At 39.6% G+C, this 25,650-nt stretch overlaps 2 protein-coding genes and 1 pseudogene across 2 annotated transcripts; all 3 read left to right on the top strand.

Moving 5' to 3' along the window:
• Positions 1-4,191: 4,191 nt before the first annotated feature.
• On the top strand, positions 4,192-6,009 carry LOC121781051 (annotated as a pseudogene).
• Positions 6,010-15,395: 9,386 nt separating this feature from the next.
• LOC121782257 (putative wall-associated receptor kinase-like 16) lies at positions 15,396-20,402 on the top strand. The gene is made up of 3 exons (XM_042180013.1): positions 15,396-16,353; positions 16,425-16,592; positions 16,938-20,402. The coding sequence occupies exons 1-3, from the start codon at positions 15,480-15,482 to the stop codon at positions 18,131-18,133; spliced, it is 2,238 nt and encodes a 745-aa protein (XP_042035947.1). The 5' UTR covers positions 15,396-15,479; the 3' UTR covers positions 18,134-20,402.
• On the top strand, positions 19,097-23,252 carry LOC121781587. The gene is made up of 3 exons (XM_042179310.1): positions 19,097-19,152; positions 21,830-22,400; positions 22,506-23,252. The coding sequence occupies exons 1-3, from the start codon at positions 19,097-19,099 to the stop codon at positions 22,668-22,670; spliced, it is 792 nt and encodes a 263-aa protein (XP_042035244.1). The 3' UTR covers positions 22,671-23,252.
• The last annotated feature ends 2,398 nt before the right edge of the window (positions 23,253-25,650 follow it).

Raw genomic sequence — 25,650 nt, 5'->3', positions numbered from 1 at the left:
TTCCCGAGGTTGATACCTTGTTTCTGGACCTCTTAATGCTCGGCTTGTAAAGTAGATGGGAAGCTGCTTTAGGCCTTCTTCTCGTACAAGCACCGCGCTGATGGTTTGATCCGATGCCGCTAAGTATAAGAATATTACTTCGGCTTCGGTTGGAGCAGAGAGAATAGGAAGCTCGGCTAGATAACTTTTGAGCTCGTCAAAGGCCTTTTTCTGCTCGGCTCCCCACTCGAACTTTGGTGCCTTTTTCAACACCTTGAAGAACGGCAGTTGCTTTTCGGCTGCTTGGGAAAGGAATCGATTCAGTGCGGCTAGACATCCGGTTAGCCTTTGCACGTCATGTATGGACTTCGGCATTGCCATGTTCTGAACGACTTGAACTTTTGAGGGGTTTGCCTTGAGTCCGTCCTTTGAAACCCAACAACCCAGAAACTTTCCCGAATCTACCAAAAAGGTACACTTTTGGGGATTAAGTTTGAGGTTGGCTTTCTTGAGTACGTTGAGAGTGGACTTGAGGTTGTCTTCGTACTCCGAAGTGCTTTTGCTTTTGACAACTATGTCGTCGACATACACTTCAACTTGCTTTCCGATTAGGTGCCGAAAAAGCTTGTCTACCATCCTTTGATAAGTGGCTCCGGCATTCTTTAAACCGAATGGCATCTTTTTATAAGCGAAAATGCCGAAATCGGTAATGAAAGCTGTTTTCGGAGCGTCACTCTCATCCATCAACACTTGGTGATATCCTTTGTATAAATCAAGAAAACAGAAAATTTCGAAGCCGATCAAAGCTTCTACTTTTTATCTATATTCGGAAGGGGATAGCAATCTTTAGGACAGTGCTTGTTTAGATCGGTAAAATCTATGCACATCCGCCATCCTCCTCCTTTTTTCTTGATCATCACAGGATTGGCCACCCAAGAAGGATATTTCACCTCGAATAGTACATCCGCTTTTAGTAATTGGCGGACTTCGTCATGGATGACTTGGCTTCTTTCTGCCGCAAAGAGTCTTTGCTTCTGTTTTACTGGCCGGATTGAAGGATCAATATTTAACCGATGAGTGATTACCTCGGGGGGCACTCCGGTCATGTCCAACGGAGACCATGCAAAGACATCTTTGTACTCCTTGAGGAGCTGAATGGTCTTTTCCCGGAGTAGAGGCGTTCCTGCGAAGCCGATCTTGACCGTTCTGGATGGATTATCTTCGTATAACTGAACGGTCATTGAGTTCGGCTCTGAAGTGACTTCGGTCATCTCGCTTGCCTCTGACTCCGGTTGCTGTGATTGCTATGCTTGATGGTGCCGAACTGATTGCTCGGCACTTTTAAGCGCAATCTGCAGACATTCTTTTGCTCTCTTTTGATCACCTCGGATGACCGCTATCCCACCTTTAGTGGGGATCTTGATGGTGAGGTGATAAGTAGAGCAAACGGCCCGAACTGTGTTGAGCCAGTCTCTCCCCAGGATGATGTTGTACGGGGACCGAGCTTTCACCACAAAGAACTCGATCATCGTATTGGAGCTTGTAGGCGCTTTTCCCACCGTGATCGGAAGGCTGATAATACCTTCAGGGCGGGTGTCCTCCTGGGCGAAACTTTTCAGAGGAAGTGGAGCCGGACTGAGCCGAGCTGGATCCACTTCCATTTTATCGAAACATCCTTTAAAAAGAATGCTGACTGACGCTCCTGTATCCACAAATACTCTGTGGACCAGTTTGTTTGCCACTCCGGCTTGAATGACAATAGCGTCTTGGTGAGGAGAGATGGCTGGGACGGGATCGGCATCTGAAAATGTAATCACTTCGTCTTTCTTCAGCCTTTTATGTGTTGGCTCCTCTTGATTGGAACCTCTGCGTTCTGCTTTTAGAGACGACTTAGTCTTCCCGGCAGGGAGAGCATCAATAGTCTGGATTACTCCATCATATTGCGGCTCGTCGTCGTCTTCGGGATCCTCATGCCTTTTCGGATCCTGAGGATTGCAGTTCGCACCTCTCTGTCTTTTGTTCTTTTTCGGCTGCTTGCTTTGGTATTTTTTTAACGTTCCTGTTTTCACAAGAACATCAATACCTGCAGCCAAATCTCGGCACTCCTCGGTATCGTGACCGTGGGCTTGATGGAAGGAGCAATATTGATCCTGAGGTCGCCGCGCGGCTGATTTCGTCATCCGCTTTGGTTTTTCGAACATATCGGAATGTAGTTCGAAAATTTCCGCTCTTGACTTGTTTAATGGTACGAACTGAGCGGGCGGCTTCTCAGGATTGAGACGTGGCCCCAATCTGCCTTGTACCGGTGCCCTTTGAATTCTTTCAAAAGGAGTTCGGCGAGGAAGCACCTGGCCGCTTTGATCGGGCTTCTTTTTCTCTTCTCGGGATGAGCTGTCTAAAGACCGTTTTCGACGGTCTGCCTCATCCGCACGGGAAAACTGGTCCGCAATGTCCCACATTTCTTGAGCTGTTTGCGGACCGCACTCCACGAGCTTTCTGTAGAGAGCTCCGGGCAGGATTCCATTTTGGAATGCCGAAATGACAAGTAGATCGTTGAGATCATCTACTTGTAGGCATTCCTTGTGGAATCTCGTCATGAAGTCGCTGATCTTTTCGTCGCGACCTTGACGTATAGAAAGCAGCTGAGCCGAAGTGATCCGGGCTTCCGCTTTCTGAAAGAACCTCCTGTGGAAAGCATCCATTAGATCTCGGTAGGATCTAATGCTGCCTTGAGGAAGGCTGTCGAACCACCTTCTGGCGTTCCCGATGAGCAGCTCGGGGAACAGCTTGCACATGTGGACCTCGTTGAGACCCTGGTTCGCCATGTTGTATTGATAGCGTCCCAAGAAATCATGAGGATCCACGAGTCCGTCATAGGTTATCGACGGAGTCCGGTAGTTCCGCGGCAAAGGAGTTCGGGTGATATCGTCCGAGAACGGAGTCTTTAATGCTCCGTACATGGCGAACCCGACCTCTCTTCGGTACGGAGGAGATGGAGTTCTCCTGTGGTTCCGGTACCGAGGAGGAACAGGAACATGTCGGGGTTGAGGATTCTTTCTCCTGGAAGACACGTCACTACTGCGGTAGTGACTTTCATGTCTGGATGAGGAGGGAGAATCCGCCGTTGTCTTCTCCGGCTGTTGGCTCTTCTGCAGGAAGGTTAAGAACTCCTCCTGCTTCTCGGCCAAGAACAGCTTGACAGCTTCATTTAAATCGGGCTGCTGGGAAGACTCGGTGCGATGACTCCTGGAGTGGCTTGTTCCTTCTTCGTGAGAACCGGAGGTAGATGTCTCCCGAGGCCGTTTTTCAGACCTGCGAGCTGGACTAGCTTCCTCACGGTTATCACGAACGGTATTACGGGTGTTATGTGATCTGGTATGCATTTTTTTGGGGTGGAAAAAGGGTCAAAAATTCGCTTTATCACAGATTTGGTTCTCTGTTTCCCACAGACGGCGCCAGTGATGAATCGGCGAATTTTTGATGGTGATGAATGCTGGAAAACACAGATCACGACACAGAGAATTTACGTGGTTCGATTTACTGAGGTAAATCTACGTCCACGGGAAGAAAAAAGGGCAGAGTTGTATTGCTTGATCTGTTTTCTACAGCTTACAATACAGACTTGCTATTTTATATTTGATCTCTAGAAAGCGAAAGAGTCTAACCCTATCTATCTGATCTAGGTTCTATTTATACAAAGGACCAAGATCGTGGCATGCAGCACCATTTACTAGGTAGTGGATGTCGTGGAGATCGTGGCGATCTTGCATGGGTCCACTATCCTGCATGAGTTAATGACTGCTTGACACCACTAAATAGATCGTGGGTGTAGTGGAGGTGGAAATCCTGCATGAGTCCACTATCTCCTAGTTCGGTCGAATACTGAGACCGAACTGCTGAATTATTGCCGAGCAGCTTTTGCCGATCTGAGAGTAGAGCTTGATGCCGACCTGAGAGCAGAGTTTGATTGGTTGGCTTTTACCGAGCTGTAGGCTGGGGCCGAACTCTTTGGTTGTGCCGAACTGAACTCTGATACTCTTTAGTCATGCCGAACTGATACTCTTTCTTGGGCTTTAGGCTGATGGGCTTTACTGCTGTTGGGCTTGTTTAGTACGTACTCCATCAGTTTCCTCACACGTGATAAGAATGGGAAAAATGTGTGGTTAGAAGATATGATAAGTTCGATTTTTCTACCACATTATGCGTCTTACATGCATGTTCAATTAGTCGGTAGGAATTGAAAAGAAGGAGCTCCGATGGCCGGCAACAAACCTCATGTGTTGGCCGTTCCAATCTCGGTCCAAGGCCACGTGAAGGCGCTCATGAGCCTCTGTCGCCAAATAGCCAAACACGGCATTAAAGTTACATTTGTCTATGCCAAGTCTATTCATCACAAATTACTTTCTGTTTATCCTCAAGAAGAAGAAGATGATGATGACGACGACGACGACCACAACATATTGATGGAAACTGTCCCAGACGGTCTAACTCCTGAAGACGATCCAAACAACCCCTTTACGCTGCTAGAAACAACTCCAATAAGACAATGCCACAAACCTTAACAGATTTGATTCAAAGAATCAACACCTCCAATCCTAAAGAGAAGATTACCTGTCTCATTGCTGACATCTCATTTTCATGGATTTTCGACATTGCTGATAAGATGGGAGCCGAGCCTGTCAGCTTCTCCCCACGGCCTCGCCTTCCGTTGCCTGCTTGGCCTTCTTGCTTCACACTCCTAAACTGTTGGAGCAAGGAATTCTCATTATAGATGGTAATACTAAATCATACCTTTTGTTTTTACATCAATCTTGTTACTATCTTCTGTTCAATTCCAATTAGTTTGAGAATTTTTTAGAGTGATCCAAATACAAGCTTGTGGAGACTTAGCTCAAAGCCAGATAATATCAAACTAATGATAGTCGACGATCCTAACAAATTAAGTGCAGGATCTCCAAAATGGGGATGCAATTAGTCTTTCAAATGATATTGTCAGCCATATCTCAACTTTAATGATTTCGATAATGAAATCTAATTCTAAATTTGAATTAATTCAACCATAACATTTATACTATAAAGTGGGGATAGAATCACCAACCTCCGTCCATGCTTATTAATTTGATGTAGGGTTGGATCCACTATTTGATGTTTCCCCTTAAGCTGCTATTGATGTTTATCCTCTCCTTGGCCTCAAGCTTTGATGATTCTTTTGATGAAATAAAGAATCGAAACTTTAAATATATAAATACTGTAAGAATATATGTGTATAAACAATAGCCGAGAGTAAGCAAATTGCTTTTTAGTGTATGTTTCATCTGCCTGCATGAGGCCTTTTATAGATGCACACGTACTGCATGGGAATGGATGTGACTATTCATTTATTACTTCATAATTGACCAACCGATTTCTTTCCCAAAAGGTGTGTCATTTCGCATCATTAACTGCCATTAATTTAATAACAACCATCCATTGAATTTATTTACTTATGCATATATACGCATAAGTCATTACAATTCAATATATATAACCATCATGCACATAAATCAATACAATTTAATGTGTATATATATTACTGTCACATCACATTCTTTATGCACGTAACATATACATTAATATAATATATATAATAAATCCATATATATATATATATTTGTATATCATTTCGTGTACATCTTCACACATATACTACACATTTATATATTATTATAATTAAGAGGCAAGAGATGAGGGTTATCAATACACCCGATTCTAATTCTTTAATTGAAACCGATCCATCACGGTGTCATCTTTAATATTAGAATCCCTCTTAGCTTTTAATATTATGAACTTAAACTTTAATTTTAAACCAATAGATACATAGGTCACATAAGAATATAAATATTCTTACAGATATACCTTCTTGGAGGTAAGATGAACTTCCATGGTGTTTCTCCGGCGACCCGGAAATGAAAAAGGTTTTCTTCAAAGGTTTGAAAGTATACAAAGAAGCTAGTAAAGCAAAGTGGTTGCTTTGCAATACTTGTCATGAGCTTGAACCTGCAGCTACTGAGTTGCTACCGAACGTCATGCCAGTCGGGCCCTTAAAATTTACTCGACTCCGACAATGTCAAATCCACCAATTTATTTTCTGAAGATTCATCTTGTTTGCGCTGGTTGGATACCAAACCGGATGGATCAGTGGTATATGTCTCTTTCGAAAGTTTAGCAGTTTTCTCTCAGCAGCAGCAGTTGGATGAGTTGGCTCTCGGGCTCGAGCTATTGGGCCGGGCTTTTCTCTGGGTCGTCCGGCCTGACCTCGCCAATGGGTCACGTATCATTAACCCTCCTGGGTTTGGGAAGATAGTGGAATGGGCGCCTCAAAACAAAGTACTTTCGCATCCATCCATTGGTTGTTTCGTGTCTCATTGGGGATGGAATTCAACTATTGAAGGCGTGAGTGATAAGACTCGTTTCATGCATGTGTTCGTTGTTAAAACTACGCCCAATCCTGTATTCTAACGTGTAATTGTGAGCCAGGTGTGTGCAAAAGTCTGCCATATCTAAAGAATGAACTGATCAGTTGGGCGGACAAGCAGATCAAGGAAGAAGAGTTGTTTTGTTGCATAAACGGATCAAGACAAAGCAATTGGCGGCAACAGGAGCACCCGATTTGGAGATGGAGCGAAACAAAAGAAAGATCCCCCAAAGCAAGGGCAAGACAGACTTTTCAGATAATAGTTGCCCTAGGGATCAAGACCTCATGCCTTCCTATAAATGGAAATAGAGAAGGAGGAAGGAGGCAGCACTCAATAGACTCCAGCTCTCTCTCAGGGTTGAAATGGGAGCTCCCAACACTCCAAATTCCTGATTTCTGCCACACACACTTGGTTCTCAGTTTAGTTTAGTTTTATTGTGGTTGGGTGTTGGTTTTCAAACTTTCATTGTGGTTCTGTGATTCCGTTCTGAGAAGGGACGAAGATACAATCTGTTGTTTTTATGTTTGTTACGCTTGGTTTTATATTTCTTGTTGTTATTAACTCTAGTGTTTTTTTGCGAAGTAAATCTGATGAATCATTTCCGTTTACCTTGCAATATTCTATTCCATGCATGAATTCTCTGAATCATCTTTGATTTCCGTTCTGCGATAAATCTGTCAACTAAGTTTCTTGTCATTGTTAAACCTGTTAGATCTAAGTTGTTAACTTACGATTTCTGCTTGGTTGCGAGGAAATGTTGAATGGATTGAACTAGGATGTTTAGATCTGGTACCGTGGAGTATATTAGAGTAGATCTGAGTTTATTTACGTCGATTGAAGATGTGATCATTTCTGATTTAGCTTTCGTTGTGGATCTGATGAATGATTTATGATTTCTGCATGATTATAAGTAGGTCAGATTATCTACGTGTGTAGTCGTTTTCTTTCCGCTTTAATTGGGAGTCATGCGTTAGTTCTGGAGTTTCGTCTCTTTATGCGAAGTTGTTACGATGGATTTTTCTGCAGATCTGATTTACTTTGTGTTTAATTCGGTTGTATGAGAAAGATGAGTTTGTTAGTAAAGTTTCACTTTATCGTACATCTTGCAGAACTCTGACACTGGCTCATTTTTATTCTGTTTTGCTATTTCAGGAAACCGGAGCACAAGTTCCTTTAGTTAGAATGAGTTGATCAATTCAGTCTAGTTAGTCTCTCAGTTTGTTCTAGCCATTAGTAATCTCAACTTAACCCACTTTTAAAGTGTGACAGCCATTCCCAACTTGTCTTTTACAAATGTAGAACACATCCTCTCTGTGGGATTCGATCCTTACTTCCCTTTACTAAGTAATAGTATTGTGGGTTAAGGTTTTGAAAGCCTTCGACTTTCTCCGTTCGCGCACTCAACAAAGCCAGAGTAGGTTGAAACACACTAAGTTGATCAGCTAGGTTGTCCAATGGATCCGCTCAAGGGACACGCGTAGGTGACATAAGATCTTGTCCACTGGATCCGATTGGTATTCCGACTTGATCAATATACAGCTACAAATTCATGAGTTAGTTGGCGCGGAAGATAAGTAAAGACGAAAATATCCAAAAAAGAAAGAAGAACACCTCGAAGAAAACGAGCTTTCAGTGAGCAATGGGCCTTTGTTGGTCCTACTTTTCTACCAGTTGCATAATGAGAAGTACATTCGTGATAAGTGCGGGATTGGATTGAAAATTAATATTGATGAAGAGGGTATTAGATCTAGACATGAAATTAAGAATAAAATTGACATGATGTTTTAAGATAATAAGTTTTAGGAAAATGCATTGAAACTGGAGGAAATGTGTGGCAAGAGTGTTGCCGATGATGGAACATCTTGAAACAATCTGAAAAAATTTATTGATCATCTTTATAGGAGATGAACTGATGAAGGATGATTTATACTGATTTATAAAATTTGTGTTCTCATGTCTATGTAATTATATCTGTAATTTATTTGTTATGTGTGGAACATAAAAATGCTTGCTTATATACGTGTGAAACTGGTATCGAAGATAATGCTCTCTCCGTCCCACAATAATTATCACTTTTTTCCATTTCGGTCCGTCCCATAATAATTGTCACACATCATTTTTACCATAAATGGTAACTGATAGAAATCCATGGGTTTCATCCTAAAACCAATTGGTGATAGGAGGAGGGGCCCATGAGACTTATATACTAGTTTCAGTTTTTCTCTTGACACTGATGTAGGACAGTTATATGTTATATTTTTAGTTTCAATTGCCAACACCTCCCTCAAACCGATGTGGGACAGTTATATGTTATATTTTTAGTTTCAATTGCCAACACCCTCCCTCAAACCCTTCAAAGTGAAGTTTGGAGGGGTTGGACTTTTTTTCTAATTGATTAGACAATCAGCCCAATTTTTTTCGATCGGTTGGACCACTTGGCCCAAATTTTAGCCCAGTTATACTGCTGGGTCAGTCATTTTTTTCGGTTTCAGCCCAGATATACTGCTGGGTCAGTTAAATATGACCCACAGTCGGTGACCTGCTCTGATACCATGATAGAAATCCATGAGTTCCATCCTAAAACCAATTGGTGATAGGAGGAGGGGCCCATGAGACTTATATACTAGTTTCAGTTTTTCTCTTGACACCGATTTGGGACAGTTATATGTTATATTTTTAGTTTCAATTGCCAATAGTAACTAGGTCTCACAATCCGCTAACTCACTTCACCCACATTTTATTATAAAATCAATATAAAAAAATGAGTCTCACGTACATTTCTTTACTCCATTCGTCCACGTAAAATAGTTTGGTTTTGCAATTTGGATGTCCTCGAAAAATAGTCATATTACAAAAATGAAAACCTCATCTTATACTTTATTCAGTTTTTCTGTCTCTGATAATGGATTTCTTTCCTTATCAAGATAATCAGCGGCGAATCCTTGCTCAGAGATCAAAATTTCCGTCAAGGGTAGTAGATCTGTCGAACAAGAAGAGTAGTTTTTGGGGTTGCAAAATAAGACGTGAAAATAAGGTGACGTTTATTAATTTATTGAGGGGAAATAACGATAAGTCACCTATAGTTAGTTGATTGGAGTTTCTTTGCGATCCGGTAAGATTCAACAAACAAAATTCGGAAAAGAGCTTATAGATATGCTCAACTCTATTGTTTAATAATTAATTAAAGCGCAAAAATATAAATTAAATAAGTAATTGCGCTCAATCACTTCGAAAGGATGGTAAAATCGCCGGTGATAGTGGGCACCGTTGTAATTTAAGTAAAACCTTGTCGCCTAAGCGAAACTCAACATCACGGCGGTGGCGGTTTGCAGTAGCTCACATGGGATGTTGTGTCTTCTCCAAATTCTTTTGCAAAACCACAATCAATGGCAGAGGTTCGCAGCCGTACAACGCGTGGGAAGACGACGTCCCTAAACCCTCATGATGAAAACAGCTTAGCGCTAATTCCACACACGACTTATTCTAAATTAAAAATGTCTCATTATAGTAGGTAAAGGATACATTCATATATTAGACTTATTCAAAACTCAAATAACCAATATATAAAATTATCTATTTTCCATTATAAAGATAAAATACGCTATAATAATGAAATAATACTCCCTCTGTCCACAAAAAATAGTCTCATTTGTGGATGACACGACTTATAATGAGAAATTGGTAAAGTAGAATGAGAAAAAGTAGGTAAAGTAAGCGAGATATATAAAGTAAATATAGGTAAAGTATGAGAGAGGAGAAAAAGTGGATAAAGTTAAAGAGGAAAACTTTTCATTTAGAGAAATTAGAGTAAAGTGATAAAATGAGACTATTTTCGAGGACGAAAGGGAGTATTGGTTTTGGTCCTAATCATACTGGTTATTTGACTTGGTGGATGGAGTACACTGAGATTCATATAGTAGACTTAGTCTTATCGGCTATTTTCATATAATAGACTTAGTCAAATAATCAATAGTATATACAAATAAGACTTAATCAATAATTAATACTCTCTCCGTCCCGCACTACTTGCACATTTCCTTTTGGGCACGGGGATTAAGGAATTAGTGATAGACAAAGTCATCAATTACGGCTGTAGGTATAAATTGTTACTAAAAATGGAAAGAGTGCAAATAACTTGGGACGCCCAGAAAGGAAATAAATGCAAGTAGTGCGGGACGGAGGGAGTATATAAAAGAGTAAAGGTCAAAATTGGTCCTGAAATTATAGTTAGAATATGAATTTAGTCTAAATCATTCACTTTTTGAAAATTGTGACATTTGAAATCGTTGTTGAAGTGGTCTTTTTTTACGGTTCCGTAAAAAACTAACGGTCAACGCCTAATTAATAATTTTTTAACTTAATTAATATATTAATGCATAATTAATTAAACAAAATTAAATAAAAAATTAAAAAAGTGCTAAGATATTCCAAAATCGACTCTTTCTCTCTTTTTTTTCCATCTCTCATTCGTTCTTCCTAAATCAACTCACTCTCTCTTCTTCTCTCTGGCGCCCAACCTCGTCGCATCTTTCTCTCTCTCTCTCTCCTCGCTCCTCCACAACTCGCCGTCATCGTGTGTTTCTTCGCATTGCTGCTGTCTGAGATCAAAACAGTCGCTATCCACCATTGTTGTCGCCATCAACACCTATCCCTTTCAGTCTTCCTCATCTCTCTCAATTTTCTTTCTTAGCGGTCCGACGTTGTTATCTCTCCACCGACGTCGTCGCTGTTGCTGGATGATGGTTTCGCTTCCGTCGCCTCTGCCAGCTCGTTGTCAGTCGAGTAGTATTGCTGCTCCATGAGCTCAACACCGCTGCTCCATTAAATTATTATGTATCATTATACTACTAATTAAGTCAAAAAATCGTTAATTGGGTGCTTGTCGTTAGAAATTAACGGTTCCGTCAAATTAGGAACACTTCAATAACGATTTCAAATATTTTGGACTCGGTTCTCAAAAAGTGAATGTTTTAAACCAAATTCATATTCTAGCTATATGTTTAGGATCATTTTAGACCTTTACTCAATACAAAATTATCTATTTGTTTTAGCAAGTATCTTGGGTTTGTCCATAATTCACAGTTAAAAAGTTTTCGGATTATCAATAAGATTGTTGTATATTATGATTAGTTCACGATTAAGAGCATCCACAAAGCGTGGCGTAACCGGCCCGCGTTCCGTGCCGGAGGAATGAAACCGCGGAGAAACGCGTTGCAGCCTGCCGTTTCGTCCCCAGCCCGTCCCGAGAGCCGCCACCATGAGACGCGGCACGAGACGTCTCGCCACGCGCCGAGGCGACGTGGCGAGCTCCCAGGCCATGCGTGACGCCCACTCGCCGGCCCGCGAGTGGGCGTCGTCACGATGATGCAATAAATATATATTTTTTTAATTCGAATTTAAAAAAAAAATAAAAAAAAATAAAAAAAATTTGTAAACAGTAATGTTACCGTTTACAGCCGTTTTTCAATTTTTTTTTATTTCTTTACTCTATAAAATACTCCTATTTCATACTCATTTCACTCACAAACACACATCTATTCCTCTCAAATCCTCTCTATTTCTACACCAATTATTAAATTGTGTACTTTTATTTTTAGGAATTATTAAGTTATATTTTTTTTACGAAATTTTATGTTGTAAGTTTATTTTATTTAATGAAGTGTGTTTGTTTTAATTGAATTGGGTGGGAATTAAAAATAAAAAATGAAATTGAATAAATAGTAATTTAAGGAACGGTTAAGGGACGGATAAGGAACGGAGGGTTGCAGATTCTGTTCCTTAGTTAAGAAATGGAGTTAAAAAGTACAGTGAGCCCCACAAATAGTAATTTAAGGAACGGTTAAGGAACGGTATAGGAACAGCGTTGTAGATGGCCTAAGAACGCAAAACCGTTTTGTGGTTTACAAATTATTGTTAAATTTTAAGATTACGATTTTTTTCATCATTAATTATAAACAACATATTGTCAATTCACCAATAAGAAATTTTCGATGCTGATAAGTTGAATTCGTACGTAAAGTAAATTACAAACTAGTACTATAAACTATAAATTCGGCGGCTTTAGTTTGCTTGTTTTTTCAAGATATGCTGTAATTATTTTATATTAGGGTTGTATTAAAAACACGAGTAAAACAAAAGAAATTACCCGCAGTTAATGATAACATATATAGACCGATTGAATCCGAAGGTTTCGCCTAAAGTATCGGACCACAAGTTCCAATCACAATTAGTCCAGAGCCTTTGTACTAGCGGCAAAGAGCTTAGACATTATTGCGTGAGGTGCCGAGTTCGAGCCCTCCTGACATCAGTTGTATTTTCCTCGTATAGGAGTTTATTTGTAATTTCCTCGCTTATATAGAGTTAATTTTAAAAAACAAAAGAATTTATGGTGATACAATGTTAATCCAATTTAAAAAAAAAAATTCCAATCACAATTATTCAATAGTTCTACCGGAATATTGAAATTTTGTCCAATAGGCTCAACATCATTTTTTAAATTCATTTCTTAATCAAAAAACAATACTTCGACAATCCTACATTTCTTAACAATATCTTATGTTAACTATTTATTAATTAGTCTTACAATTTAATTTCTTTAATTTAAAATTGCAACTTATTAAAAAAATACTTAATTAAAAATAAATTTAAATTTTTTTTTCGATTTTTTTGAGATTTTAAATTTCTTATTATAGATGAATTTTAATTTGTTTTTGATTTTTTCGATATTTTTCTTTAAAAAAAATAAAATTCAAACCATCATATTATGACGCCACTTGCAGGCTAGTAAATGGGCTTCACCGCTCAACACCAGCGTGCCACGTGGGAGAGAGTGGGGGTTGTGGCTCGCCGGCTCCCCCTCCCCAAGCCCCTTCGTATGACCAGACCTTTATAACACAATCTCACAGTTGGCTCGTCTCGCCTAAACGAGACCGAGACGGTGAGGCATCCCCGAGACGCAACACGGATGGCTTAAGAGAAAACAAAGATAGAACATATTGTGAAAGGAAGTTGAAAAATGTGTTTATTTGATATTTATATTTAAAATATATTAAGTTTAAATGAATAATAATAGTTAAAAAAATTAATACTAATACATTTTGAGCGGGAATGGAAAGAATAATAAATTGTAACCGAGAATTAACAATTAATAAATCCAAACTAAAATTAATAAAGAAAATCTCACTGAAGATGTTTTGAATAATCCAAAAACACAATCCGAGATGATGATTCAACAAATTAGTTAGGGTATGTTCCTTACAGAGAATTAGAACTGTATTGGACGTAGAATTAAAATTCCACGTAATTGAATTATGTGGACTATAATTCAATTCGAAATCCTCATACAAATGATATGGAGTAATTGATGTGAAGTCGAAGTTGAAGAAATTGTGCACACACATTAATTCACTTCGCATGCACACACTCACACATTCACCGAACAAATACACTATAGTATGTATTTGTGTGTGTAGTGTGTATATATGCGTGTGTCGTTTGTTAAGATGCCCAATTTTATAATTTTTGAAATTCCAATTATCAATTTTTTTATATGAAATTCAAACTATGAAATTGAGATGAATTGGAATTGATTCTATATATTTGCGAATGCCAAACATTAGATTTAGAATGGAAGGATCTAATTCTAATTTTACATGTCGAATTCCATGATATCGAACAGAGCCATAGATGAATTACGTAAGAAAGTTTAGGAAAAAAAGAGAAAGGTCAGGGCGACTAAGTTGTGGAATGTCAGTGTCGCAATGCACATCTTAGTTAATACTAATGAAGAAGACGCCTGCAGGAAGACTAATTCAACGACTTGTACATGAATCTATGTCGTATATATTGTTATTCCACCCTACAAAACTTGTGTCTTTCCTTTCTCATACAAAACCATTAAATTCCGTCAAAAATCGAGAAACTTCAAACTCGTAAATTAAAATCAAAATTCAGCCTTAATCAAGGCCAGGCGAAGAAAATTATTCTGGTTACATTCTAAATTTCAAGTCGAAAATATCGGAATAATATTTTTGATACACATTTTTTATGATATATGGGCTTTTTTGCACACTAATATATTCTTATAAAGTACAGAAAATCCGATAATATTATATGGAAAATTTTAAAAAAATCTCTTAAGCCTCTCCCCCTACTACATGTGTCTCCATAAGTGTGGTTGATCAAATATACGTTTCGTATAAGTATGAGTTAAATTTATAATTGCATTATAATGGTTTCTATGATCCCATCGGCGGTGCATGGATTAAAACTGACTTAAAAGGGTACTACTATTGTTTAATTGTCGTGGACTCTCTCCATCCACCATCCACTATTTAAAGAACTATTTTGTTATCTTAGGTTACACGATTTATAAAACTATTTACTTTATTACACTTTTAATATGTGAACCCCATATATATTTCATCAACATTTTACCCTCACAATCCAATATAATACTTATCTTTTACATTGGTCACACATTCCACTCACTTTCACCCTTTATTTTACACACGAAGTCAAATGATTTCTTAAAACTCATACCGAGTCAAAAGAGCTGTTTAAATGGTGTACTGAGTGAGTATAATTTGTAATTTTTTTAATCTCAAAAGGGTTACTACCATTAATTGACATCAATTTCCTTTTTGGTCCGTCCCTAATTAATTGACACCATTAATTTTTACTGTACTACTTTTGGTAATGGACCCCACACTCCATCAACTCATTTCACTCACATTTTATTATAAAATTAATGTATAAAAGTAGAATCCACATTCTACTAGTTTTTTTTTCACCCACTTTCTATTACATTTATTAAAACTTGTGCCAAGTCAAACGGTTAATTAATGGAGGATGGAGGGAGTAGTATTTTTCATTCTACTTCTTACTCATATCATAATCTCATATCCGACGAAAAAAGGAGCCCATATTTTGGGTAAGGAATAACACGCTGCAAGAGTTGGACCACATATGTAAAGACTTTTCAAAATTATTTCTATATAACTCCATATTGTTGTTGTGTGGTTATTCATTGCGATAAGTATAATTATGGTGTTTGAGAGAGTAAAAAATATGCAGGCACTAATTGTGTTGAGCATGTTCATAATCATGCTGGCAATGGCGTCCACGCTAGCAACACAGAATTTCCCCGTAGCTAAGCCCAACTGCATCGATACTTGCGGCGACATACGCATCCCATTCCCTTTCGGCACCACACCAGAATGCTACCTTGATAGAGAATTCGGGGTGACTTGCAACCACTCAACTTCAAAACTCTTCTGGATGGATACGACTGTCGAACTCACAGATCTATCCCTCGACGGCCACCTCAAATTGCTGCAGTTCATAGCCAAAAATTGCTATAAAAATGGCAAAAGTTCTAGGAGCAACGGACCATCTCTACAGCTCACTAAATATTTCACGGTGAGCAACACTGCGAATAAGTTCACTATCGTGGGATGCGATGCCTATGGCTACGTGTCGGGGAATAGGCTGAAACGCAGATTCACGACCGGCTGCACCGCCATGTGCAGCTCGCTGGATGATCTAACGGAAGGGGAGTGTGCGGGCGCGGGTTGTTGCCAGACTATCATCCCTGACGATGTGTGGAATCTTGATATTGAAGTCGGGAGTCATTTCAATTATACCCGTATTTCCAACTTCAGCAACTGTAGCTATGCCTTTTTTGTTGAGGACAATGCCTTCAAGTTTTCAAAGGCTAATCTTACAAACCTGTCCGACGTTACCAAACTTCCTACGGTGGTTGATTGGTCCATCGGGAATGAGACGTGCGAAAAGGTCACCGGCAATGCCTGCCTCAGTGCAAACTCTCATTGCCACAACCCCAAAAATGGCAATGGCTACAATTGCCGTTGCAGCGACGGATTTGAAGGAAATCCTTATCTAACTAATGGATGTAGAGGTATATTTGCCTACCATTCTTTACTTCTCTTTGTATTTACAGAGTATGTGCTAATAAATGTTTGTTTGCAGATATTGATGAATGCACAGACAAGATACATAAGTGCACCAAGAGTGAGTATTGCTATAATACTCAAGGGAGTTACACATGTTCTTGTCCCAAGAACTACGATGGTGATGGGAGAGGTGATTATGGCTGCTCAAAGAAACAGAATATCAAAATTGCCTCTATCTCCATTGGTAATATCTAAATACTCCCTCTGTCCCCTATTAATTGTTCTTTTTTTGCCATTTTCGTTTGTCCCTCATTAATTGTCCATTTTCACTTTTTACCATAAATGATAAGTAGGTCTCACATTCCACTGACTTATTCCACTCACATTTTATTATAAAACTAATATATAGATGTGGGACTCATATTCCGCTGACTATTTCAACTCACTTTCTTTTACATTTTCTTAAAACTCGCGCCAGAACCAAAGTGGACAATTATTGGGGGACGAAGGGAGTATTCTTTTCTTGGATATGTTTCTTGCTTCTTCAAACATATACTCACATTTTAGCTTGTGGAAAACAAATAAACAGTAGTTGCTGGTGGGATTATTGCTCTGCTACTTGCTATCATCCTCCTCTACTTGGAACTCAAGAGAAGATCACAGAGAAAGACCAAGTTAAAATTCTTCCTCCAAAACGGCGGGCATATGTTGCAGGAGAAGCTGGCTAGAAGAGAAGCCTCACCGGAGATGATCACCATCTTCAGCTCATCCAAGCTACAAATGGCCACCAACAACTTCCACAGCAGTATGATCATTGGTCGAGGTGGCTTTGGTACAGTGTACAGAGGCGTGTTAGCGGACAGAAGAACAGTTGCAATCAAGAGGTCTATAAGAGTCGATCCCACACAAATCGAGCAGTTCATCAACGAGGTGGTTGTTCTGTCTCAAATCAACCATAGGAATGTAGTTACACTACTTGGTTGTTGCCTTGAAACCGACACACCCCTCCTAGTCTACGAGTTCATAAGCAATGGCACCCTCTCTTCGCACCTGCACAATGAGGCTAAGGCGCGTGTTCTTGACTGGAAAATGCGTTTGAAGATTGCTGCAGAAACTGCAGGGGTGCTCTCGTATTTGCACTCTTCCGCTTCTATTCCAATCATACATAGAGATGTCAAGTCGGACAACATCCTTCTAGACCATAATTTCTCAGCAAAGGTGTCGGATTTTGGATCTTCAAAGTTGGTTCCGGTTGATCTTGCACAACTATCCACTATCGTACAAGGGACTTTTGGATACCTTGATCCTGAATATATGCAAACAAACCAATTGACAGAGAAGAGCGATGTTTATAGCTTTGGTGTGGTTCTGTTGGAGCTATTAACGGGGCGGAGAGCATTGAGTTTAGATAGGCCGGTAGAGGAAAAGAGTCTAGCTAACTATTTCCTTTTTGTTCTGAAACAGGATAAGTTGTTTGAAATTGTTGATGATCATATTGTGTGTGTGGGAAATACGGAGCAAATATCTGCAGTTGCTGAGCTAGCAAAAGAGTGCTTGAACGTGAAAGGTGAAAATAGGCCTAGTATGAAGGAGGTAGCAATGGAACTCGAAGGGCTAATGCTCGGAGGGAAGCACTCGTGGGCACGAGATGCTGTAGACATCGAAGAAGAGGCGGTGTCTTTGCTTCCAATTGACTACAATGGAATGAGTGGTGTGAGCTCAAGTTCGGGATATGGTAGCATCTGCAGGGATCATATTGTGTTGCCAATCTATGGTGGAAGATGAGAAATTACTTTGAGGACTATAGGCATTTATCTATGAATTTGTGCATGTTGGGTAGTGCTATTAATCTGTTCTTTCAATATGGTGCAATTTAGTAGTATTTTTTTTCATATATTGTGCTTTTTGTATATGTCCTTTTACAACGGAACCAATATGGGGAGTCATCTTATAAGAATTTGGAGAAATTCTTACAAAGTGAAGGATGAGATGATGGGTATTAATTATTGACAATGTTTTTATATTTACATTTTCACAATATGGAGGTAGAGGTCATCTTTCATTTTCACAAAATCGAAAATGGGTGATAGTACTATAATTGTTTTATGGCACTATTTAACATTTGATTTACATGAATAATTTTAGAGCTAACAAATAAAAGTTCATAAATTAATTTATAAAGCGCTGGTTCAAGTTATGAACGTTCCAATTACTCAATATCCAAATTAAAGATTGATAGTCATTTATCCTTCCATTTTCAGCACCGTCTTTAACTTTCGATTACTTAATACTAATTTTCTCCAAGTACAGATGACATGCATCTACGGATGAATTTTCCATATTTTATTACCAGTTCATTTAAGATGACAAAGCAAAATAGAATTTGTGTGGCACATAGTTTTCTATACTAACTATTATTCCCTCTATCGCTAAAGAATATGCACTTTGGGTTCAGTACGGTTTTTAATGCAAAAATTGGTAAAGTAAGAGAGATATAAAGAGAAAAAGTAATTTAAGTATATTTTGTGGGGAATTGGTCCTACCTCATTAGAGAGTAAATAATTTCTAAAATTGAAAAATGAATATTCTCGTGGGACGGACTAAGATGGAAAGAGTGAATATTTTTGTTGAATATTGAACTCCATGTCTTGGAATTGGGCTGGTTCTATATTTGAGCCCAAATGGAATTAATAAGGCCCAATTTGAGGATGATGCCCGTTACATTAATTCACTTACCTGAGTCCTCCGATGGTCTCCACGTGTGCACTCCACGCGGATCATGAGTTGGAGCTGTTGGATGTGAGGTGTGTTTGTTTGGTGAGAGATAAGTCTGTCGACCCTTCATTTTCCCGTTTTCATTCATTCAGTCTACTATCTCTCTCTCTCTTGCCATTTGCTCCGCCTTCTCTCTACATTCTCTCTCCTTCTGACGACGGTTCTTTGCCGGTCATCTTCTCCGATCTTCTGTTATAACCGTTGATTCTCGGTTTTAGAGAGGTTCTTCGGTGTAGATCTTGAGTTGGCTGCTTCGGTTTCCTACTTAGATCTGGGTGTGATATGAGATGTTCTTGAGAGATCTTGTGTTGTGAGGCTGAGATTCAAGTGTTTGTGGAGATCCGTGTGTTAAGTTGGCCGTGGTGAACGGTAGTCGGTTGGATCTAGGGTTTACTGATCCTTGACGGTCAAGTCCGTTCAACAGTGCTCTCCTTGTGACAATCAGTTGAGATTTGGGGAGGTCAAAGGCCTAGTGCCGTCACTGCTGTGACCTGAGCCATATCCTTCAAACTCTCGGTTTTCTGTGTTTTTCTTATTTTTGACTTTAGATCCTACGGGATCGATTGTTGGTTTACTAACTCTTCTACTTGAGTGTGCAGGTGATACACGGAGTGATGTCTGGTAGTTCAATCCAGTGATAGGATCTGAATTTAGATAGGGCTTTTCTTTGTACCATGTACTTTATAGCAGTTCTGAGTTGTGTAATCATCTTTTGTATCTTGGCTTGTATCCTCTGAGATTAGCCGTCTCAGTACGCAGTGTAATACAAAAGAAGTTCTAGTAACTAGTGTCATGGTGGTCTAATCCCTATAGTGGTATCAAAGACACGGGGGGATCACCGTGGCACGCTAGGTCGCTAAAACTCAGAGTAAAGCTCAGCGTCCGGTATAGGCTCTGAGGTAAGTCGGGTGCTCCTGATCTAGGACCCTGCTCTGGTATATTGGCTTAAATGTGATGATGGTGTTGAGCTATGTGGTTATGTTGATTCTAACTATGCGAATGACATGGATAAAAGAAAGTCCACTACTTCCTATGTATTTACTGTGTGTAGGTCTTGTATTAGTTGGAAATCTCAGTTGCAACACATAGTTGCTCTCTCCACCACATAGTCAGAATATATAGTCATCACATGTCACGACCGCACTAGCTAAGGATAGCATAGTCGGGGAACCGTGACTAGGGGCAGGGGTATAAGAAGCGGGGATAGAATTCAGGGGAAATTAAATCAAACATTGGTTGCGAGACATGACTAATTAAGTGCTGATACATAGAAGAAAGATACTCGATCATGAAGACTCGAGTAGTTGTTTGTAAAAATTTCAAAATATCAGAGTTTTGAACAAAATAGACTTGAGTCTTTTAAGATGCACAACGGAAGCAAATGAACGCGGTTCCATGTATGAAGACATGAACCTCCGAGAGTCAAAATCTGACTGAATTAAATGTCTTGTCTCAATAGCACTTCCTCCACCACTTCGCTGCTCAACCCGCACATTTAGAAATATATGCAGGGCTGAGTACAAAAAGTACTCAGTGAACACATTGCCGAAAATTACACATATACATTTGAAAATATTGTCAAGCCATCATCACAGTAACACTCGGGGGTGTTATTGAAAAGGACCCGAGCTTACTAAAAATATTCACATTGGGCTGCAGCCCCTTTTTCCTGTACTTTAGCCATATCTGATCACATTGTGCCGCTGAGATAGTGTTCTCATACGGTCACCTTCCCTGTCCAACATGTCAGAGGTATCCTTGTGCCGGGAAGGTGGCCACCTTCCATGGTCACCTTCTCTGTCGTTCGTGGTCAGAGGTTCCAAGTAGGGACACAACCCTACCAGGACTCAAAATCGAATCGATTCACATATATCATCATTCATAATTCACTTGGTCGTAGCCAACAGATAGGCATCATACAAAAACACTTATGGCTAGACAACATCTTTAAAAATCATGAACATGTGTTCGTGTTTTCATAAAATGCGATTTGTATTTTTAGTATAAGAAAGCTCACCCCGCATGCTTCCCAATATTTTTGAAAATAATTCCCCGCTCCACAATTTTTACCTTTCTCTCAATTCTCCCCTTTTGAACGCAAAATGCAAGCTAAATTTAGCTTCAAGAATATACAATAACTTGATGACATGTATACTATTTTATTCTGCTTGTTCTTTAAGCCTCACTCTTCAATTAATTTGGCACCTTTCGTTAATCAATTTCAGATATTTAAACTTAATTTCACTAATAGAAGAACCAATACTAATTTAATTAATATACAAAAATATTAGTTGAACTCAACGTAGGCTAAAAAAATTGCTAACATCTCTTCCGTAAAGTGTTATTTTCAAAGAGGCCAAGATTTCTTTCTCAAATTATAGTCTAATTAATTAGATTTTCGGAAATGGGACTTCTGGGATTATTTCACTACAACCCAACTTATTCCCTAAATACTTTACTACTCCATGGCCCAAAATAATTAATTCTAGCCCACTGTAAATTCCATGGAGCTAGCCCACGAGCACCAAATTAAAATTTGACCCAATTCTCAATAAATCAGTGGCCCAACTATTAAGAAAAGAGCCTCAATCCTAGGATTAAAATCAGCCCACATACCCCTATCCCCAACACTTATCGTCTCTCTCCTTCTCACTATTCATCTTCTTCCCCAAATGCACAAAATAGGTAACCCCTTTTCTAATTTAGAGTTTCAGCTCCCTCCCCTCCATCATCTTCTCCTTTCCTCTCTTTCTCTCTCTCCACTGCACCGCGGCCGCCACGGTTCCACCACCGCAGCCGTCGTCGCGGATCCGCCATCGCTGCCCAGCTTCTCCTCCGTCACCGTTTTCCTCTCTCCCTCCTCTTTCTCTCTCTCGCGGCTTCCCTTCTCTCCCGTCTCTCAGATCTACTCATACCGCCACCCTACCGGCGCCGCCTCCGCTTCCGTTTTCATCTCCGGCGGTGTTCCCTTCCTCCTCCTCATCTCTCTCTCTTCTCTCCCTCTCTCTCTCTTTTCTCCCTCTTCACCGTACGCCGCTGCCCTCTCTCTCTCATAGATTACTCCACCACCGCCGCCGCAGCGAGCACGACGACGCACCGCCACCACCGTGCGCAGCACAGACGCCGCCGTCATCACCAGATCCCCCCCTCGTTCAGGTCAGCCGCCGCCGCCACTGTGCATGCACAGGCGGCGGCTTCGGCCTTCTCCGCCCCTCGCACCGCCGGCCGCCGCCGCAGCCTAGACCCCTCCCACGCTGCCGATGCCGATTCCCGACAGGTAAGGTGGTCGGAAATTTGTTCGTCTCTCTCATCTCTTTTCTTTTGTTTAAACCTCAAAGAATTCATGTTTTTTGTATTTAACTTTATTAATTCAATTTTTCAGATTTTTAAAGGAATGAAAGCAGTGACTGTCGGAGCGTTGGTTGTCGATTGTCGGCGACGAAGTGCCAAGCTTGCTGTCGGAATCCGGCAGATTCATAGGGATAAGTTTTTCTCCTTCTTTCTAGTTATTAAGGCAGTAGGATTCTACTTGATTTCTATTTACTGAATTTGGTAAATTATGAGTATATGTCTTGCTATGTGGAAAAAAGTATTGTTGGATTGTAGTGCTTGACTCTCCAATTTTCTGCAACTCTCCCTCCTCTATTCTACGTGGAATTCTTTTTGGAAAGTTTGATTGTGATGCGGGTGGGTGAAAATGATTGTATATCTATATGTACATATACACAAAAGATGGCGGTGCAAGTGACTGTGGTAGCAAGTTGCTGATAGCAAGTTGCCTGACATTCTCTCCCAATTATTCCCCTTTGTAAGGGGATAAGATATTCACCTCCTATCATTAAATGCAGCATTTGATGCTGTGTCGAAAAAAATCGATCCTCAAGGATCTGCCCCCCATCTCTCTCTTTTTTTTATTTTATTTGTTTATTAAAGTAATTATTTGAGTATTTGTTCACTTGTTCATTTAATTTGATGTAGGTATAATCGGTTCAAGTTCGTGGCTGTCCGCGTTGAAGTATCCGATTTTCTTAGAACACAGGATGTGTAGATTAAATTTTGTTGGACTTTTGTTGGATGTATCAGACATTAAAATTTTGATTTTGAAATCTTATTTATTTATTTAAATTTATTATATTCTAATAGGTGAAATATATTTACGGGTTGTATTCACATACCTAACTCAAAACAAACAACAACGACGATCTATCGTAATTCGGATTTAATCGCATAAAGGTCACTTATATAGGTAATCAAGCTAATAATATTGTTTCTAATAATATCGGCTTAGCGGGTCGTTACATCACAGAGGCTATGAAGGAAGCTATTTGGTTGAAGGGAGTTCTTTGTGAACTTAAATTCTTGAAAGTTATGCCTGCTGTGTATTCTGATAGTCAGTCTGCTATACAATTATGCGAAAACTCTGTATTTCATGATGGAACTAAGCATATAGATGTTAGGTTCCATTTCATTAGAGATGTTGAAAATGAAGAGGTTTTGTTGGATAAAGTGAATACTGACAAGAACCCTGCTGACATGAGTACAAAGTGTTTCCCTGTTGATAAACTGCTCACTTGTATTAGGAGTTTGCATTTTGACTGTGGCTAGCATGTGCATGTCCCGGGGATAATAAGACCTTGTTGACTCTGAGTTTTGGCTCTTTGAAGTCACAAGGCAATTAAAGTCCTTCAAGACAAATTGGCTTCCCATCTGGTGTCTTGATAGGCAACCTGGTTTCTTCTTGACTAATGAGCTTTAAAACTCTTTGGTGTCAGGAATAAACCTTGTAGGCTATGATGAAGCAATAGTGGACCAAGGCTCTCCCCTGTGTCTCCTGATGTAGTCAAAAGGTGGAGAATGTTGAATATTGGACTCCATGTCTTGGAATTGGGTTCGTTCTATATTTGAGCCCAAATGGAATTAATAAGGCCCAATGTGAGGATGAGGCCCATTACATTAATTCACTTACCTGAGTCCTCTGATGGCCACCACGCGTTCACTCCACGCGGATCATGAGTTAGAGCCGTTGGATGTGAGGTGTGTTTGTTTGGTGAGAGATAAGTCTTCGACCCTTCCTTTTCCCGTTTTCATTCATTCAGTCTACTCCTTCTCTCTCTCTCTTGTGATTTGCTCCGCCTTCTTTCTACACTCCCTCTCCTTCTGACGGCGGTTCTTTGCCGGTCATCTTCTTCGATCTTCTGTTCTCACCGTTGATTCTCGGTTTTAGAGAGGTTCTTCGGTGTAGATCTTGAGTTGGTAACTGCTTCGGTTTCCTACTTAGATCTAGGTGTGATCTGAGATGTTCTTGAGAGATCTTGTGCTGTGAGGCCGAGATTCAAGTGTTTGTGGAGATCCGTGTGTTGAGTTGGCCGTGGTGAGCCGTAGTCGGTTGGATCTAGGGTTTTCTGATCCTTGACAGTCAAGTCCGTTCAACGGTGCTCTCCTTGTGACAATCAGTTAAGATTTGGGGAGGTCCAAGGCCTAGTGCAGTCACTGCTGTGACCTGAGCCATATCCTTCAAACTCTCGGTTTTCTGTGCTTTTCTTATTCTTGACTTTAGATCCTACGGGATCGATTGTTGGTTTACTAACTATTCTACTTGAGTGTGCAGGTGATACACGGACTGATGTCGGGTAGTTCAATCCAGTGATAGGATCTGAACTTAGATAGAGCTTTTCTTTGTATCATGTACTTTGTAGTAGTTCTGAGTTGTGTAATCATCTTTTGTATCTTGGCTTGTATCCTCTGAGATTAGCCGTCTCAGTACATGATGTAATACAAAAGAGGTCCTAGTAACTAATGTCATGGTGGTCTGATCCCTACAATATTTGTGGGACGGAGGGAGTAGTACTTTGTCACGCGATAAATGAGATGTTTCTTTTGGGCACCACACATAAGAAAAATTAAGTAAAGAGAGTTAAAGTAGAGGAGTAACAAGAAAATAAAGTAAAAAACATAATAAAATAGAAGATGGCTATTGTGTTATATTTTTTTTAAAAAAGTAAGTGTGATACACTTATTAATTTATTACCCCAATAAAGAATTACATTTATAAAAATGAAGTTAAGATATGCACCATTACACGATAATTTCCAAGAGAGCAAAATAGAAACCAAATCATGTTAAAATTGTACTATAAATAGGTAGTACTATGTATTATACTCCCTCCGTCCACGAAAAATAGGGTGCATTGTGAATGACATGAGTTTTAATGTAGAATTGGTAAAGTAAGGGAGAATGGAAAAAGGAAGAGAGAAGTAGTGTTAGTGAAATGTGGGGTCAATATTATTAGTAAGAGAATAGGGAAAAAAGTAAGAGAGAAGTTAAAAATTTCATTTTTTAAATGTGCTCTATTTTTTGTGGACAACCAAAAATGGCAAATGTGTTCTATTTTTCGTGGACCGAGAGAGTATTTTTAGGTGGTGTTCGATTTTCTAGATAAAATAATACCAACATATAATTTAGGATTGAATAGTGAGATTAGTTTAGTCATAAGGGGTTAGCTATGACTAATTAACTCATGATTATTC

This window comes from Salvia splendens, chromosome 20 (assembly GCF_004379255.2).
Source record: "Salvia splendens isolate huo1 chromosome 20, SspV2, whole genome shotgun sequence".
In the NCBI taxonomy this organism is placed as follows: domain Eukaryota; kingdom Viridiplantae; phylum Streptophyta; class Magnoliopsida; order Lamiales; family Lamiaceae; genus Salvia; species Salvia splendens.
Note: the sequence above shows the minus strand (reverse complement) of the source record. Positions and strands in the feature narration are given on the sequence as shown.